Source organism: Hydra vulgaris, chromosome 08 (genome assembly GCF_038396675.1).
Source record: "Hydra vulgaris chromosome 08, alternate assembly HydraT2T_AEP".
NCBI lineage: Eukaryota > Metazoa > Cnidaria > Hydrozoa > Anthoathecata > Hydridae > Hydra > Hydra vulgaris.
Genome location: NC_088927.1, coordinates 63,245,072 through 63,265,413, shown reverse-complemented (window position 1 = coordinate 63,265,413; position 20,342 = coordinate 63,245,072). Strand labels below are relative to the sequence as shown.

The 20,342-nt window shown below is 28.3% G+C and overlaps 1 protein-coding gene across 1 annotated transcript in view; it reads left to right on the top strand.

Annotated features, from left to right (window-relative positions):
* The window catches only part of LOC100207051 (location of vulva defective 1), a 95,410-nt gene that overhangs the window by 21,371 nt on the left and 53,697 nt on the right, over positions 1 to 20,342 (top strand). Inside the window, exons 7-13 of the mRNA XM_065804143.1 lie at positions 1,381 to 2,565; positions 8,030 to 8,113; positions 8,211 to 8,453; positions 12,121 to 12,421; positions 15,053 to 15,280; positions 16,130 to 16,255; positions 18,256 to 18,418. Coding sequence (XP_065660215.1) covers positions 1,381 to 2,565; positions 8,030 to 8,113; positions 8,211 to 8,453; positions 12,121 to 12,421; positions 15,053 to 15,280; positions 16,130 to 16,255; positions 18,256 to 18,418 — 2,330 coding nt within the window. The remainder of the gene's footprint in view (positions 1 to 1,380; positions 2,566 to 8,029; positions 8,114 to 8,210; positions 8,454 to 12,120; positions 12,422 to 15,052; positions 15,281 to 16,129; positions 16,256 to 18,255; positions 18,419 to 20,342) is intronic.

Genomic DNA, 20,342 nt, shown 5'->3' with positions numbered 1-20,342 from the left:
ACAATGAAGAGATTAATGTTTTATGTAATGAATTAACTAGCAGATAATAAGAATAAAGTTTCTTATTATTATCTGCTAATAAATATTGTTAATTAATATTGCAAAACTATTTTACATTCCTTCAAAACTAACCAATGTATACAATTATTTACATTATGTAAATCTAATTTTTAAAATCTTTTTGTATTTGAATAATATTTTTTTAGCTTACCATTATTTTATTAAGGTCATAAATCTCTAAGTTTACAGTGAAACCTAAAAAACTTATAAAACAAAAATTAGAATTTTCTATTGAAAAAACAAAATTATCAATAACTTTTGAAATTTTAAATTTATTACTGTAAGATTTTTATAGCTGGCGCTTATATACACTATATATATTTATATACATTTATACACTATATAATTATAGTTATATAGTGTATAAAAAATTTAGGAGTAGTATATATAAAACAATTTTTTAAAATGCATTGTTGTAACTTGCCCCTGTTGCAACTAGCCCCGGTCTTCTCTACATTTTCTTTGCAACACCTACAAGATGTTGTAAACAAAAGGTGCACAGTGTGTACCTTTAGTGTTTGCACTGCACACCAACAATTCAATTTCGAGGAAATTACGTTTAAAATTTCTAAACGAAAATTTAATTTATAAAAGTAATTTAGGTGCATCAACATAATATTAATTTTATTTTTTCGTAAGTTTTATCAGAATCAATTTTTCAGATTTTATCACATATAAACAAGGATAACAACAATATGTTGTTAGGATAAAGGATAACAACAATATGTTGTTAGGATAAAGGATAACAACAATATGTAAATATGGATTTTCTATATGAAATTACCACACTGGCGCATCGATCTTGTGTTATATTGAAGAGTGCATAATTAAGTAAAAATTCAGAAATTGTTTCCAATACATCGCATTACACAATTTAAATCATATAAACAACAGATTTGGTAGATTTAAATTTTTTAAAAACAAAAGTAATTTGAGATTTGGAGTGATAAGTTTAAATCTTTTATCTCTCTTAACTATATTGAGTTAATAAAAAAGAAGGTGCAGAAATAAAATTTTTATTTTGAATGTTTTATTTTTGTTTGTTTTATTTAAATTTGTGAAAAAATTACTTCAATATAATGGAAGTTATGTTTTTTCTTTTTTTTCTTTGTATATTGCTTACTAAAATCTATTCATTTAGCAAAGAAGTTACTTTCTTTAGGGTAGAAAAAGATTTCTTTAAATACATTACCTTAATAACTTTAGAGTACATGAATAGCTATTAATTTGAATATTATTATGAAGACTATTAGTCTTCATAATAATATTCAAGAACGTATCCGAATAGTATCTAATATGTTATATTTCTCTTGTTTTTAGATATAAGGTGTGCACAAATTTTGTAATTTTTGCTTCCGCATCAAACAACATTTTAAATGGAGATATAATTGGCAAGACATTGTCTAGCGCCACTAATGTATCAGTTTTTTGCCCACCATCAGTTTTAAATGTTATAACTACACCCATTATTTCCCAAAATGGATATGTTCTGTTATCCATCAACAGCTTTTTAATACTTACTATATATCAAAATACAGGATCATATTTGCTATACTTAATTGATTGGGGTGATGGTAGCGATGTCACCTACGATAATCAGACTATGAATTCAAACCCTAGTTCATTCCAAGTGCAGCATAATTATACAACAGAGAATAAATATAATGTTTCCATAACATCTAAGAATTTAATTTACAACACAACTAAAATAATTAGTGTGATAGTCAAAAACTGTGCTGTGCCACCAATTAGTTTTTATTATGGAACATATTCAAGTCCAGTGATCATTTTTCGAAGTGTTGGAGCAGATTTAACTGGTGTTGTAGCAGCAATTGATCCTTCATGTAAAAATGATAGTTTTACTATTCAATGGCATCTAACCAATTTAGTTTCAAAACCTAAAGTAACTAATGGCATTCAAGTCCAGCAAAAAATTACTTACACAGTTGGAAAAAATTTATTTGACTTTGGTCTTTACAATTTGTCATTGGTTTATAATTATGGGATTTATAGGAGTGTTTATACTGCATACTTTAACATTACATATTTACCTTTGCATATAAATATTGATAAAGGATTTTTTAATTCTGTTGCATACAAGAAAAAAATAGGAAATGATAGTTTTCATCAAAACTTTACAATAAGTGTAAGTTCTTGTTATGATCCTGATGATCCAATGATTGGAATTCAAGAAATCACTTTTATGTGGAGATGTAAAATTGCCTCGAGTTTTTCAAATGCTTTGGAAGTCATGGGAAATTTTACACTTTTGAATTTGACATACAAAAGTGATACATGTTTTAATCAAACATGGATGAATATTTCTTCTAAATCTAGCATGAATTTTAGTACACAGCAATTTTTAGAAGGTTTGAGTTATCATTTTGAGGTTTGTGGAACAAAGTATGTAGGTAAAGATATTTACTCAAATATTATATTCAAAAGTACCTGTTTCATTCAAGAAGTCTTAATCATCTCTCAAGGTTTACCAACTATTTCTGTTAAGTATGTTTTATAACATTCTCTATACTTTTAAAGATTTTTCACCTTTAACTTAATATATATGTGCAGACTAAAATATTTGATTCAAATTTAATTTTACCCTAAAATTTTGATAATGATATTTTTTATACAGTATTGTGCTACATAAATTTAAAAGGCATACTTTAATATCACATAATTTTTAATTTTTTTACTCTCATCCGCCCTGTGTTCCTGTGAGATAGAAGTGTGAATAAAATTTTTTATTGATAATTTTAATAGTTTTGTTAATATAAAATTATTGGTGTTATAAAAATTTGCACATTGCTACAAAATAGTAAACTTTATGCTTGTGTTATACAAATTTGTACATTACTACAAAATAAAAAACTTTGTGTTCATGTTATACAAATTTGTATATTACTACAAAATAGTAAACTTAGTGTTTGTGTTATACAAATGTTTGTACATTACTACAAAATAGTACAGATTGTGTTCGTGTTATAAAAATTTGTATGTTACTACAAAGTATTTAACTTTGTGTTTATTTATAAAAATTTTAAAGCCACTACATAAGCTGATTTTAAAATTTTTATTTATAAAAATTTTAAAATCAGCTTATGTAGTGGCTAATGAAATGAATAAAATATTATTATTTAATCTATTACTTAATGTTTAAAAATCATAAAAAATAGTTTTAAATTGTTTTAATGTGTATACATTTTGATTTTATATCACAAAAATTAGTGAGATTATGCAAAAAATAGTTTAAATTTTTTTTTTTGTAAAACTTAATTATTAAAATAATCAAAAATCCAGTCTAAGGACAATGATGAGCTAACTTTTAGAAACACCACATAAAATGAAGCTTAAAGTAGAAACATTAATTATCCTTCTGAAGAATTCCAGTAGAGTACTACTTTGCATAACATGGCTTATTTATAGGGTGTTTGGCTGATAAAATGAACAAGAATTGCTACCGGAAAACACAAAGATACCCATATTTCTATAAAGCAATTTTTCTTCCCCAAATTGATGAGTCTGATGAAAAATCATTTACCCCTTATGTTAATTTGGCAATAGTCTCCAGTTCTATCAAACTTTGCTGTGACTATCAACAAGTCACAAAAGCAAATATTAGATAGAGTTAGTCTATCTGAAGTGTACTTAGTCATGGGTAACTCTTTGTGGCATTTTAAAGACCAATTTTAAGAGCAGGAATTACTTGTTAAATTGGGTTTAAATCAAGGCAATGTTATCAAAGCTTCTAATAAGTATTTTACAAGCAATGTTGTCTAATGTGAGGCATTGATGTAGTTTATGTATTACTATGTTCAATGTATTTTTTTTTTTTTTTAAACATATTCGCTTCCAACAAGGCTGCAAGCAGCCACTATTTAAAGTTGGAAGTTACTGTAAGAGAAAAGATGAAGATTGTAGAGCAAGATAACGATTGATGGACGACTTAAAGGATTGCAAATTATATGAATCAGGAAAGCAAGATAAAGGAAGCAAATTCCAAAGAACTGATGTTTGAGGAAAAAAACTAGACAAATAAGCATTTTTGGAGCACTTAGGAACAGTCACAGAAAAAGGATGACACTTAATTGAATGACGAGTAACACGAGAATGAATTTTAGTAGATGGCACAAGAGACGCTAGCTCTTTAGAGCAGTGCTCATTATAGTATTTGTAGAAAAGAGAAAGAGAAGCAACATTACGACAATGTGATAATGGTTGGAGGTTGGCTGCAAGAGCAGGTCCAACTATGTTTACAATGCGTTTTTGCACCTTGTCTAAAAGAGAAAGGGCATCATTAGAAGATCCGTCCCAGATATGGCAACAGTATTCCATACAAGGCAGGATTTGAGATTTATAGAGATAGAGAATAGAATTCGTAGTAAGAAAGTGACGAGCTCGATAAAGACATGCAACCTTAGCAGATGCTAATTTTGCAACTGATTTGATATATGGTTTCCAAGAAAGATTGGAAGTAAGAGTTAATCCAAGATGAAGAGTAGATGATTCATTGAGTACATCACTGTTCATAAATATAGGAAGATCTAAATTATTGCGATAAAGATGGGATGAAAAAAATTGAGTTTTATCTGTATTGAAGTTCACCAGTCACTGTGAGCCCCATGCTGTAGCAGAAGTGAGATCCTTTTCAAGCTCAAATGCCCCCTCCAAGCAATCAGAGGGTGTTAATTTTTTATCACGACAAGAATAAATGGTAGTATCATCCGCAAACAATGCCACCTTAGATGTGAGAATATCTGGAAGATCGTTATAGTAAATTAAAAAGAGTATTGGGCCAAGAATAGAACCTTGAGGCACCCCTGAAGTTACAGAATAAGAAGAAAATTGCTGTCCATTGAGGATAACTTTTATACTATATTGGAAAAGAAGGATTCAATAATCTTAAAGATATTGCTGGAGAAGAAAGCTTATGGAGAAGACCAGCATGCCAAACTTTATCAAAAGCTTTTGAAATGTCAAGAGCAATGACCTTAACCTCTCCACCTTTATCTAATGCACGATAAAATCTATCAGTTATTACTGTTAGCAAATCAGCTGGAACGAGAAGATCGAAATCCATTAATGCATGAAACGTAATAATAGATCATAACATAACAATAGATAATAAACATATTCCTAGAAAGATTAAAAAATAACTGGTTTAAAATCTTGCTTTATTATTTCTGTAATATGTATATATATATATATATATATATATATATATATATATATATATATATATATATATATATATATATATATATATATATATATATATATATATATATATATATATATATATATATATATATATATATATATATATATATATATATGAAAAAAGTATATATATATAAAAAAGATTTTCTCTCCTTTTATGAGTAGCAATTCGAAGCTCCTGACGATCGTCTTCATTGTGAACATTGTTTACTAAGTCTGATACAATTTTAACAGATCTTTCAGAAACATTGTTAACCACTGCAAATTGTTAACCAGTTACAAATTTGGAAAAGTCTCAAACTGGTCAACATACTCCCATAGTGGTGTTGTACTGTTTAACCAAGTTTATCATTCAGTTTATCAGATATGATAAACTAAATATGAACTAAGCTTTTTCCCACTAATTGTGCAATACTTGGTAATTTTTCTAGCTTAAAGTTAAGAGCTTTTAACAAATTTAATTGTTCTGAATGCCTTACATTTCAGGAACTGGTTTTAAGAAGAGCATTTGTGCAACACCTCTCTTTGCAACAGAATTTTACCATAAATGTGATTCCATTGAAACCATCATGGCATCAATTCCATTTAATATTGTTTCCAAATGCTAAACTTATTGTTTTATGTACTCTCCGTTTTTTGTCATTCGCCAATAGGCTTTTAGATCTTGGGTTGGGGCAACTTATGATAAAGAAGTTTTTAAAAACCATGCAGAATAAAAGCTTGAGATGAACTTGACCATTGCACAGTGGGTCAGAATACCAGTTTTTGAGAAAATTTTTTTACTTAAATACAAGCCAGCTCTAGTAAAATTGAGTTTTGTTTTTGACTAAACCTATCATTGGCACCAGAAAATCTTCCTATATTTATAGCAGTGGTATCAAAACATAAATCTTTCACATCATCGCATATTCAATATTCTTCCAGTACTTTAACTAAAGCCTATATTGAGCTTGTCCAGTACCATGATCAATTGCTGGAATGCCAAGCAGCTTCATTTCAATCAAAATCTCTTTTCAATTTTTTACCTTCTGTAATTTCCATAATTTTTATAACTTTCCCAACAAAATGTGCTATAATGAGAACAATAGTTTTACTGGCAATAATTTTAGCATTTTTCTTATACTGTTTAGCATTTTCTTGAATAGCTTCTTTTGAGCTTGCCAAATAACTGAATGAGACAATGAAGTATCACCCATATTTCCACCTAAACCTATGATTAAATCCATGCACACATGTATTTGATTTTTGAGTTCTTTCCTAGATTATTCTGTTGACTTAGATTCTTTGTTCTTAATTTTCTTTAATATCTTCCAAAATTTTGGTTAAATTAATGAGTAATATTATCCCAACAAACGTGATATAATAATTTATGATATAAAAATAAAAAAGTAAAGGAAATTAAAAAATTGTAATGGCACATTTACAACAATACACCATATAACACACACTAACACTATGGCAACCAAATTACTGTTGCTACATTGGTTTTATTATTTGATAATAAGAAATGTTTTTTAATTGAATCAAAAGTTAATCAGTCAAAACACCTTTTAGTTATTTTAAATGTTACAAATGCAGGTGTAATAATAATAATAAAAAAATAATACAGATTAGTAAGTATTCGAAACAAAACCTTTTTTATAAAAACTTTATAAGTGCAGAAATTATATTCCTACCTTATAGATTTGTCTGTAAGTAATCCATCTTTGTAACCTCCATCTAACCGAGGTTTTTTCACTGCAAAAAGAATACAGTCATCATGACAATTTAAAAGACCAGAGAATTTTTCGATTTTATCAGGTCCAACAATACAACCAATGAACTTTTTGGACGTAGTTAACTTGCCTCTAGATTTTATAAATTGAAAGCTAAGAATTAATTCTTCATTTGTTGCAAAAGTTATTTGAGTTAGAGTTTTTTTATCAGTTTTTCTTCATCAAATAAATACACCCTAGCTTTTAGTCTTTTAACTTTAGCCATTTTGAATGCTTTCAAAATGGCTTAAGTTTATTAAAAGTAAAAAAAAAAAGACTTTTTTTAAATATCTTCGCTTCCAACAAGGCTGCAGGCAACCACTATTAGAGTTGGAAGTTACTGGAAGAGAAAATATGAAGTTTGTAGAGCAAAATAACAATTGACAAACGACTTAAAAGAAAGTTATATGAATCAAGAAAGCAAGATGAAGGAAGTAAATTCCAAAAACTGATGTTGATGCAGAAAGAAAAGAAAATTCTAAAACAATGATGCTTGAAAAAACAAATTTTTAAAAATTTTAGAGCATTAAAAAATAATCTTTTAAAAAGATTTAACTTGATAGATAGACCAGTTAAATAAGACTAAGGTTTTTCAATTGAAACAAAAAATTATTTCTAGCAATCACATTTCTTATGAATGCTAGAGAAAATAGCAGACATTGATTTAATATGTTTTTTTCAGGAGGTTGGTTGTAAATTATAAACCTATATTTAATATACATATAAATTAAATAGATGTAAAATAGAAGATTTGATTAGTATTTTGCCATTCATCAATGAATATTATAATTGTGATTTTGATCGAAAATAACTGAGTTTAATTTGAGTTAAATTAAGTAATAACTTGTTATACAAGAATATATTCGTTATCAATAATATTTATCTTAGGAAATTATTAGTTGGATAATATAGATATGAGGAAAAAAAATTATTCTAAAAAATTAAATTTGCAGTTTTTTACTTGCATTATTTGTTTTAACTTGCTTAATGCTTAGATGTTTATCCAACTGTGATGAAAAACTGAATTTTATGGATCGTGTCATATATTCTTTTGATTGTGAGGATTGTGGATTTCAAAGGTGAGTTACTATTTTCTTTTTTAACATACATGAACTTTTTGGTTCTCACATTTCTTCATTAATTTAAATTAATTTTATTTTATTTTTTTATCTTTAGACTAACAGGAGTTTGGACCATTAATGATAATACTGGGAAAATTCCTCCTGAGCTTAAAGTTCACAATGCTACAACTACAGGTTTTCGACTTCCCAGTCTTGTAATAAACAGAAACATTTTACTTGAGAAAAAAGACTACACATTTTACTTAGAAGTTGGTTATGCAGATTCTTTAAAAAAAGTAAAGTTTAAGTTCACTAAGTCTACATGTTCACAGCCAACTCCAGGTGTTTGTTATGTTTAGTGAGTAACATTATTTTTGAATGATATCGTAATATATTGCAACTATGGTTTTATAATAAATGCTAATGCTTTGATTCTATAATTTATCAGCATAATGCTATTTATTTTTAAAGTTATTTTACTGTAAAATATTTTGTTAATTTATTATTATTATTTTTTTTATCTTTAGTTAAATTATCTTTTCAATATTTAACATATTAAATCAACTTAAACAGTAAAAAACAATTATGTTGTCAATATTAAACAGTTTTCCAATTTCCAATTCTGGAGAAAATAAAATGCCAGTTAGGCAAAAATTAGTAATCAACTAATTTGGTTTTGTAAATTGTAAATAGCAGGTTTTAAAGATGATTTCAATAATTAGTTTGTGACCTGAGAATAGTGGGCTTAGGTGTTAGACAAAACCTTTTTACGATGGTTTTTAGCAATAGTAAGCAGATGATTTCTATATATATAATATAAGCAAAAGATTTCTAACCAAGTGACATCACTAAGGAAATCATGGCAAGAGTCCCAGTCACCTTAAGTTAGTAAGAGGTAACATGACAGGAAGATTCTGATTATGAAGAGAAATGATATAATAGTTTTAGAGAGATCAAACTGTGATCAGATACACCTAATGGAGAATGTGGAAACTGAGCACTGACTAGAATCAGAAACAAGAAATAAGTTGAGTAGAGAAGGTAAATGATTTGGATTGTCTGAAGAGTATTTTGGAAAGTTGACTGTTTGTGTTACAGATTAAGAGAGGCAAAAATTGAGAGCCTTAACATCTGCAGAGTCACTGACACTAGAACCAAGCCATTCAATGTCATTCAGAGCAATAAAGTTACCAACAACAAGGATATTGGCTGAAGGATTAAGAGAAAGTACTTGGTCAGAAATAACATTGAAAAGAGTGGATTCAAACCTTGTATCCTGACAAATGGGTGAATTCTTACAAATGTAAATGTCCGGACCTAGCATGTGACTATTGGAGTCTTTATGAGTTAATGGAAGATAACTATCAACACAATATTACAAGATGAGACAGTTGAACTCAAATTAGTCTCACAAAGAGCAAGTAAGTCTGGTGAACTTACTTCACCAAACTTACTTGCTCTTTGCAAGAGCAAGTAAGTGCAAGAGATAAGATTCAATAGTAGACCACAAATATTAGTGAATGATAGATTTAGAAAATTTGGTGATGATGTTGGTTTTTTGTGTTTTATAGTTTTTGATACTTTAGTCATTTTTTAACTTGGTTACAGAACTTGACTCAAAGTACAGATAATACTTATTACACTATCTAATAGTCCAACCGATTGCCTCATTACTGTTAATAAACCCTAAGTCATAACAATGAGCTCCAAATGTGACCTCTTCAATGCACACTAAAAGTACAAACAGGGACACTATCCATGCGCAACATGGCACTGTTGGTACTCTGGTATTTTACAGCTGTTGATGGATTCAGCCTCTCTACAAATAAGAGCTACCACAGAGTTCAGGAAACCTGACTACCAGCCAGCCTCAGAACCATAAAACTGAGTTTTAAGGCTTTTGCCTCATAAAGAGATTATAGAATGTGTTGCTTAGTCATAAAAACCAAGACACAAGAAAAACCCATGCAATAAGCCAAGAAGATCCGGCATTCAACATCTTAAACTTACAACTTTTTGTTTTAATATACAAAATTACGAAATGTTAATTTTGCAATCGATTCGATATATGGTTTTCAAAAAAGATTAAAAAAAAGAGTTAATCCTAGGAGCAAAGGCCAGATAACTTATCAAGTACATTACCATTCATAAACATAGGAAGATCTAGATTGTTGAAATAACAGTTAGCTAAAAAAATTGAGTTTTATTTGAGTAAAAGTTCACCAGCCACTAAGAGCCCCATGCTGTAGCAGAAGTGAGGTCCTTTTCAAGCTTAAATACCTCCTCCAAACAATCAGAGAGTGTTGGCTTCTTATCAAGACAAGAGTAAATGATAGTATCATCAGCTAATAATGCCACTTTAGATGTGAGAATTTCAGGGAAATTATTGATGTAACTTATAAAGAGGATAAGGAACAGAATTAACAAATTTGCTTATATTATAAACACTGTTAAAGATTCTTTAGATGTCTCTGAAGCCTAAATTTTGAGATAAAATATGAGATTTTGTGACCTGAGAATAGTGGGCTTTAGTGTTAGACTAAACCTTTTTACAATGGCTTTTAGAAATAGTAAACAGATGTCTGTTTTTTAGAGAATTGTTTTGATGATAGATATGGAAGTAATGGTTAATGGAAAACTATGGAGAAGTGAGACTTGACTTGGAATTATTGAAAGGGAATAAAAGATACCATGCCAGCCTGAATCTAAGAAGTTACATAAAAAGCACATTTGTTAGCCAAAAAATGAAAAATTTCTACCAAGGGTCATCCCAAAGAAAATCACAGAAAGGGTCTCCGTCAACTTTAAGGTAGTTGTAAAAGGTAGGATAAGAAAGGGATTCTGATGGTAAAAAAGAATGAGATAATGGTTTTAGAGAGATCAAACCGGGATCAATAACATCTAAAGGTGAATGTGGAGAAACTGAGCACTCACTAGGATCATAAACAATACTTAAGTCAAATAGAGAAGGTAAATGATTCAGATTGTCTTGAAAGTGATTTGGAAAGTTGACTATTAGTGTTAGAGATTAAGAAAGGCAAAAGTTGAAGACCTTAACACCTGCAGAGCAACTTTTTTTTTTTTAGATTATTCGCCTCCCCAAGGCCCGAGGGGGCCATTACAGTCGAGGAGGCTACTCATTTTTTTGTGTTTTTTATTTTTTAGTTATTATTCGTGGTGCAACCCTCTCTCAACTCTTTAACTCCAAAACACAAACCTTGCCGAACAAGGCCGCTGCACGGAGAAACTAAGTTGAGCGCGGTACTTCTAGGGACGTGGTGGGAGTCAAACTCCGAACCTCTCGCTTACAGAGCGAGCGCTCTAACCACTACACCACTACCGCAACTGACAATAGAACAAAGCTATTCAGTGTGATGAGCATTAAAGTCACTAACAACAAAGATATTGGCTCTGGTGCAAGAGATAAGATCCAACAAAAGACCACAAATATTAGTGAGTGATTAATTTAGAGAACTTTGTGATGATGATGGTTTTTTGCGTTTTTCAGTTTTTGGTACTTTTCTACTCATTTTTGGATTTGTTAAAGACCAACTTGAACTTTTACTCAATCAAGAGCCCCAAGTCAGGTAAATTTAAGGTGGATGCAGTTAACATTTGCACAAGATGAGTATTTTTATTGAGACACCATTTCTAGCCTACTCAACCAAGAGCCCCAAGGCAGGGGATTTTTAAGTCGGAGTTTGTTTCTCCTAGCCATTACCTGAAAAAGCACACTCTTCAATGCAGCAGGACCATCCATAATAGAAGTTTTTATTTAATTACAGCAGGATGTAATTAAATTAAAACTTCTATTATGGATGAACATTATTTTTTGATTTAATTTTCATACAATATTTCAAAATATTTGTTGTTATTTTTTTCCTGACTCAATTTTCTTATTGTTTAATATTTTCTTACAGTTTAATAAGGCCAGTAATTGGCCTCACATGATAAAACAATTTTTTTTTATTATTTACAAATGTGCATTGCTTTTATCTTTGCATAATTCACTTTCTTTTATATAGTCCAACTGAAGGATATGTTCTTGAAACAAAGTTTAAAATTGTTTGTAGTGATTGGACTGATTCTGATCAGTTGCTAAACTACACTTTTTATTATGATGATGGTCAGATACAACGTGTAAATGTTAGTAGTACACCTAGTCTTGATTATCCTATATTAAATGCAGCATCAACTGATCAACCAAGTTTAATTAACTTTATGATGGGTCCTGGTGACTTAAACAATGATTACAAAATCAAAATTCTCATAAAAGTGAGTGGTAAATACCAAGCATATACAGAATACAACAAACTTTTTATCAATGTAAGCAGTTTCAAATTTTTTTTTTCGAAATATTTAAAGCATTTCCTTACCTTAAGTGGTTTAATCTTATGTTGCTTTTTACATAACAGTCATAGTGCTATTACTTCTAGTATTGTAAAATTTTTTACAATAACAACAGTAGGAAAGAAAGGGGCAGCTTGGACAATTTCTTAAACTTCTTTCTATAAATCAATATTTTTTTTTTTTAAAAAGTCAAAAGAATGACTAAGAAATAAAATTGCAGTGTTGGTATGGATATTAAGCTGAAAATGAATCAATATTTATGCTCAAAAAAATCTTAGTATTTTAGTTTTTTGAGGTATTTTTTCAGTTGAGTTATATTTTTATATTTTATGATTTAATTTTAGTGAAGTCCTTTTTATTTTCTCTTTCATTAAAATTTCTGGTCTTTTTTCAAGTAAGTATTTTCTTTGTTAAGTCTAGGTAAGTTTTTTCAGCGCAATTTTGAAATGTTCAAATTTTCAAATCATATTAACAGCTGAGGTTCGTATGACTTATGACTTAAGACTTCTGACTTAAGGCTTATGTAAAATATACTTATGTAAAGTATACTTAAGACTTATGTAAAACTATTAAAGCCTCCATAGATTAAAAAATACAAAAAAATTAAAGTAAACTAACTTTCACACACAATAATTTTTTGTTACAGAAAGACAGGTGAAATAAAATTTCTTATGGGATTTCCTACAGGGCTTGTGATGAAGAAAATCGTCAAGCGTGTTATATCGCGCTCGTAAAATTAGAATATGTTTTCATCGGGCGTGATTATGTGCGCTCGAGTTAACGTCGGCGAGCGCGATTATGAAAATTGCTAAAGGCGATACTCATAAAAAGCTTTTTCTTTTTTATATCTTTTTTTATTTGTTAGATAATTTTTTCGTCAAAAAATGTTTGAATTAGTATCACACTTAGGAAACTACTTCTACGAAAGAGATTTTTATACTTCCAAACTTCTTGATCGCGATTTTATTTTTAACTATTTATGTTATAAAAAAATAATATCAAACAAAAACGCAACTTCTTATTGATTTAGTATTGAAGTATAATTTAGTGACTTAGTTTTGCTTCGTTGTTTTGATATATGTATTTTAAAATGTTACTCTGTAAACTTAATTAACGGTAAATGGTTTTTATATTTCGTGATATTTTTTATTCAAATTAATTTTTTAGTTTTTTTCTAAAATTTTTTTTTTAAATTACGTTTTTTTTTATCTTAAAAAAATAACACAAGAATAATTTGAAATAATAATAAATAAGAATAATAACTTTTCATTTAATAAATATTGACATCATTACTTAGTTTTCTTTTCGATTGTCCTTAATTGCGAACATTCTAAACAACAGAATCGTTTTAAATTTGAGTTAAAATAAATAATAGTTAATAAAAAATCTATTCTATTTAAAAATTACTCTATTCTTAATATTTATTTTTATCATAAACGATGTGTGGAATATTACAAACAATAAATCAAATAAATTTTACTTGATATTTTCACAAGATTAAAAATACTCCGCAGTTTTAATTTTTTTGCAATGGTTTTCTAATTTTCTATTCTTATTTTATTTGCGCATTTTTGTATTCACTTTGTATTTCCATGTGCACATTCCATTATTGAAATTAGTGACGATTAACGACTTTAAACTGCTCATTCATTCGTTACGTTAGTGCAAAAGAGAATGACGTTGTGCTTTTTATATTTTATATCAGCTGTTTGATAACAGAAAATCTTTAATAAAAAATCTTTTTTAAATATTTTATGAAAATAAAAAAATAATCTTGAACTATTGGACGAGCGTTATTTTATACGCTCGTTATAAGCTGAGCAAGCGTTGTTTATCGCGCCTAGAACGTTTGAAAATACCGTTTACGGGCGCGTTTTACGAGCGGAGCGCGATCTCGCTCGCTTCATCACAAGCCCTGTTCCTATACCACACATAGTACTTAACCCCACATAGCTGTCCTAGTTCAGCAAACATGCAGTGTCCTATTTTTTTTTTTTTATGTGTGTTGCTATAACATTGAGTGATTTTAGTACTGTCATTATGTTGGTTGCATCGATATTATAAATTCTATCAGTAGTGAAATTATATTTGCTTAAAATCTTTTCATAGTCAAATAAATTGATTTACACTGAATAAACCTTGAGCATAAGGAGCTTGTATTTTTAAAGGAAAAGTTCTCTGTGACATTTCATGAAACTCTCTAACCACTCTATATCTGCTTTTTTACTTTCTATCTATTTAACTGGACATTTGCTAAGTTTCATAGCATAACTAAATGTTAATTTCCCTTGCTTGTTTATATGTCAAACCATAATTTAAGGTAATATTTTAACATTCTCCCCTCATCTATCAAATATTTGTGAAACAATATACTTAGTTGTAAACCCTAGATTAGTCTTTGAAAACAAATCTTTTTAATATTTTTTTATTTTGTAATGTAAAGTCCCAGCAAACACAAAACATCCTAGGATGTCCTTTGGGCTTCCAGCCATCCAATTGAAGAAGAAATTTAAAACTGCTCCTGTTCAAAGCTGACTCAGTCATTCCTAATGTTTTGTATAAAATAACTTGTTTAGAGAAAAAAAAAATTTCTCTCTTTATTTATAGGTACGTCCTAATAATAAAATTGTAAATGTGACAGACTTGGTTAATGGTATCAATATGAATGATACGCAAAGTGTTGCTAATATAGTTCAAGCCATAAGTTCTACTGTAAATAAAAATGCAGCAAGATTTTATAACAACACACTATCTCCTTCAAATGAATTTTCTGGTATGGTTGATAACGATGCTGTACTTTTAAAAAAGCAGCAAGAATTATCTAATTTGCAAAATGTATGTTTTATTTTTATAAGTGTTAAGAACAAGCTTTAAAAAAAAGTTATAAAGACTATACTTTTTATTTAATTATTGGTTTTTTATTAAAGTAGTAAGTACAGTATATAAGTTTGAAGCAGTCATAATAATTATATATGCAGTATATTAATTGTTACATATATACAGTTATAAATGTAACCTACTAATTACATATATAATTATTATAACTGCTTAACATATATAGTTATGTATGGAACTAGTAAATTGCATACAAAATTACATAGTATACAGGGTGCAGAAAAGTTCCCGTACAAAAGTATAATTAAAAAAAATTATCTCTATGGTGTTTTCTTTCAATATATAGTGTGTTTTTAGTATTCTTTTGTATTCCTTCGTATACTTTTAGTATTTTTTAGTATTATTTTGTTTTAAATTAAAGTGTAATTTGTTTCTCATCTTGTACAGGAACTTTTGCTGTTTTTGCTGTTTATATTTTTGTATGGGAACTTTTTCTGCACCCTGTAATTATATGTAACTAGTTATACATATACTTACATATATATGTAACTAGTAAGAATATTAGTTGTTTAAGTTTTTTTTCAACTATATTTTCTCAATAGGTTGTTATTGCTAATTTTTATTGCTTTAATAAGGTCAAAATTTTGGGTTTTGATTGTATAAATAAAACCGCAATAATTGCTTTAAATTTAATATATATTACAATCAAATATTTATTATAATAAAATTAATTTAATATAATACAATCAAATATGGATTTTTGCAATAAATTACTGTGGTTGTATCTACTCTTTTTATTTTTTTATGTAACATTATCTGAGTCAGCTTTTTTTTTTTTTTAATATACAGTTACGCACAAATGTAATTAATTTACTTGGCAATACCACCATCAATGATTTGAGTTCTTTTAAAACCGTTGGGGATGCATTGGCTATATCTTCACAAAATCCCTTGGAATTAATTCCCCAATCACAGGTATCAGTTTTTTGCATATATTTAATTCTTACATATACTTAAATAATATAAACTTAATTATTTATTTGCTTTTTTTAGGTTTTAGAAAAAGGTTTTTTAATAGAAGATGAAAAAAGGTTGAAAATAAAACCAAAAATAAAACCTGTTAAATCTTTTTATTGCAAATATTCTGTCTGCACAAAAAATCTGTTTCCAATAAAAAAATTTTATGAAAGCAACAATTTTTTCTTTAAATCTAGTTGTACAACCTATAGTTTTTGTACATAAACTTTTAAGAATCAAATATCCAAATATCTCTTAGGTTTGAACTCTTTTCAGATAAAACAGTTGTTAAACTTTAATTAAAATAGGTGCGTAATTAGTTTATATTAAGAGATTGAAACATTTATATGATCTGTATACCAAAGAACCCATGTACTAAAATATGGTAAATATGGTATATGATATGAATCATGTAACTGTATTTATTAAATAACCAAAAAACAACTGTTTATTCTGAAAGATAATAATTGTGTCTAAGATAGCTTGAAGTAAAAGCTCAATTCTGCTTAAGATAGCTTGAAGTAAAAACTTGATGAACACCAAAATCATAATCTTTCATCTTTATTATCTCTTTAACCGTACAAAATTTATTATAAGCAGCAGAAACAATTTGACTTGATTAAAGAAAGTTTTTGCATGAACTAAAGCAACACATATTGCTGCCTTTGAAAACACCTTTTCTTCCTCTAAGGCTAAAAACTTCATGAATGGTTGTGTAAAATGGTTGTGTTTCAGGGTTACAAAAAAGCTTTTATAACATGAGTTATAAAAGCTTTTTTGTAAAAACTTTTTTAGTTATATCTTCCAAAAAAGTGCCACTAACTTCACACATCAGAAACTTTGATAGCCATATATATGATGTGTTATATTTTTGTTAACATTTTAATCATGAATCGGTCAATCTTTAACTCTCTCATAAATATATTTTAATTTTGCTTTCTGTTTTGGTGATTGCATTATTTGCATGTAATATTTATGTGTCATTTAAAGAAGTCTTAACAAAGGTTAATCTAAAAGTTCATCAATATTACTGATGCAACCCTTATTACAACCAGTGTTACATGCTGTTGTGTTAGCACAAACTCAAATTATAAAACTTTCGATTCCAAACTTTTTTATAACATTTAAACATGCTAATGCTTGATCATAAATTTTACCAGATCGACAATCAAACATATGCGGTAGTGGTGTAGTGGTAAGAGCGCTCGCTTTGTAAGCGAGAGGTTCGGAGTTCGACTCCCACCACGTCCCTGGAAGTACCGCGCTCAACTTAGTTTCTCCGCGCAGCGGCCTTGCTTGGCAAGGTTCGTGTTTCGGAGTTAAAGAGTTGAGAGAGGGTTGCACCACGAATAACGACTAAAAAAAAAAAAAAATGAGTATCCTCCTCGACTGTAGTGGCCCCCCTCGGGCCTTGGGGAGGTGAATAATCTAAAAAAAAAAAAAAAAAAAAAAAAAAACTATGCTCAACAGCTCATCATTTTGGTTTCCATTTGTATTTAAATCCTGGATTTAAATACAAATTTGGATTTAAAGCCTCTACCAATATTCTACCAATAACTACTAGACATTTGTTTACTACAAAAATATGGTTTTCATTTAGAGCCCAAATTTTTTCGAATCAATGTGCAAGATCAAATTTTTATTTTTACTTTTTCTTTTTTTGAATTATTTCTGATCCATTATTTGTCTTTAATTTTTTCTACTTTTTTCTTTGAAAGTTTTACTTCACTAAGATTGGTAAGTATTGCTACAAAATGGTAGTATTAATACAATAAAAATTTACAAATTATATGACTAGACTCACTTTAATTTTATGAAGTAAATTGACTACTATTTTATACTAATAGAATTTTATTTAACTATAACAAAAAATGAAAAAAATCAATTAAAAAAATTATTTATTTTGTTAGATTTTTCATTATGTTAAATGCAATTAAAAGATTTCTAATTATTTTTAGCAACAAGCTTCAAACATTGTTACAAGAATGGCAAAACTCCTCACTCCAGATAATCTCAAAAGCATTGGAGCAGACAAATTTGACATAATAACTCAACCATTTCTCAAATCAATTTCCAATTTACTTCAAACGAATTTGAAACAAAGTTTAACAAATGAATTAGGTATTACTCATTTACTATGAATTTTGTATTCAATTTTTAATTTGAGTAATTTCACATTAAATCACCATTAAACTCCATTAAAATGTGATATTAGTTAGAGAAAGTTAGTCCATTAAACTATGTGTCTTAATATATATCTATCTTAAAATAACTCCATGTAAAAAAATTTTCTTGAATAATGTCACAAAATATTTAACTGGAAAAAGCAGAAAAATACAGAACCATAATTTCAAAAGATACCACTTTTTTCAAGAAATGGCTAAATTTTTTTAATTTAATAAAAATAGATTAATTTTAATACCAAAAGTTACTGAGAAATATACAGGATCTTTGTAGATGTACAATTTTCACGGTATTGAAGGTAAAAATTGTTTTACTATAGTTCTACTAATTTAGAATATTGCTACCATTTTGCTTGTACCTCTTTTCCATTTCAGCTTTGTTAAATGTATAGTTTCTACCAGAGCTAAAATAAGCTTTTGGAACAGATAACTTTTTTAATATGTTTGTTTTGACAAAAAAACACCAGTCCACTCTTGAAATATGCAATATGAAGATTTTGGGTGGAAGAAATTACCTTCAGCCTCACATTTTTCCAGTTTGATTCAGTTACAATCCTAATACACAAATCACTATCCAATCTTTTTATATAAATGAAGTAAACACTTTGGATTTTCAAAAGTTCCAACTGATTTTCCTTTAGTTGGCAAAGATTGTAAAAGCTTTTAGAAGTTTTATATTGTCCTGCACAACCATCAATAAATAAATGTTTTTTGCTTTTAATGTGGGTATGATTAGTTAAAAAATTTCATACACAAAGGTTACATTGTATGTAGTGTTGTCATATATAAAGAGAAATATGCATCTCAACTTTTAGTATAAAGTAATGTGCAATATATTATAAACAGATAAATATTTTGATTTTTATTTTCATAACTTTTGACTTTTCACTGGAAATGAATGACAAATACTTCATGATATTTTTAGCAATTGTTACTCTAATGTATACTACATAAAAAGAAAAAAAAAGCAAACAATAACTTGTAAAGGATGTAAGAATTTAAAATTTTATTGAAAATAAAATTGTGCAAAAGTTTATAAACAGCACCATAAATAAAATCAAGTTTCATATAAAAAACTAAAAATATACTAAAATTTTATTTATAAGTTGTATTTAAGATTATATTTAAACATTTACTGAAGATTATTTTTAACTTGAATTGAATTTACAAAATAATGCGAAAGTCAAAGGAATTGTCATGAGAAAAGAAAAATTTGATAATATGTGCTGCTCAGAAGAAGATTCATTTTAAGCAAGTTCTGAGCTTTATGTTGTGGCTAAATCAACAATTAGAGTATAGAAACCATAAGACTCTTAAAAACAAGCATAATTAGACCACTGAACATTTCAATAGAATTTTGTTAAGACAATCAAAACAAGATCTTTCGAATTAAATGGCATTTTGAGTAAGAATTAGGGTGTTAACTGCAGCGTAAATACAACAAAATGTTGCCTGCGTCATCATAATTTGTTTGGTATTGTGCTGCCAAGAAATCATTAATATTTATTGCTATATAATAATTATATAATAATCACTTAGCCCAAATGAAATTAGAAAAAGATAATTTGCATTGGACTTCTCCTTCAAAAGAATGGTCAAAAGTCAGGTTCAGTGATGAATGCAAAGTTTTGCATGTATGGTACCAATGATATCAGGTATGTGAGATGTTGAAAAGGTGACAGATTTGCTTCTAAGTATCAAACGCTAACAGTTAAACATGATGGTGGCAATACAATGGTTAGGGGATCTTTCAGTTGTGATTCTATTGGTCCACTTCATTGCATCAAAGGTGCAATGGATGAAAATATATATTTAGAGATAATCAAGAAGTTATGTTGCCACATGAAAAAGTCAAAATGCCA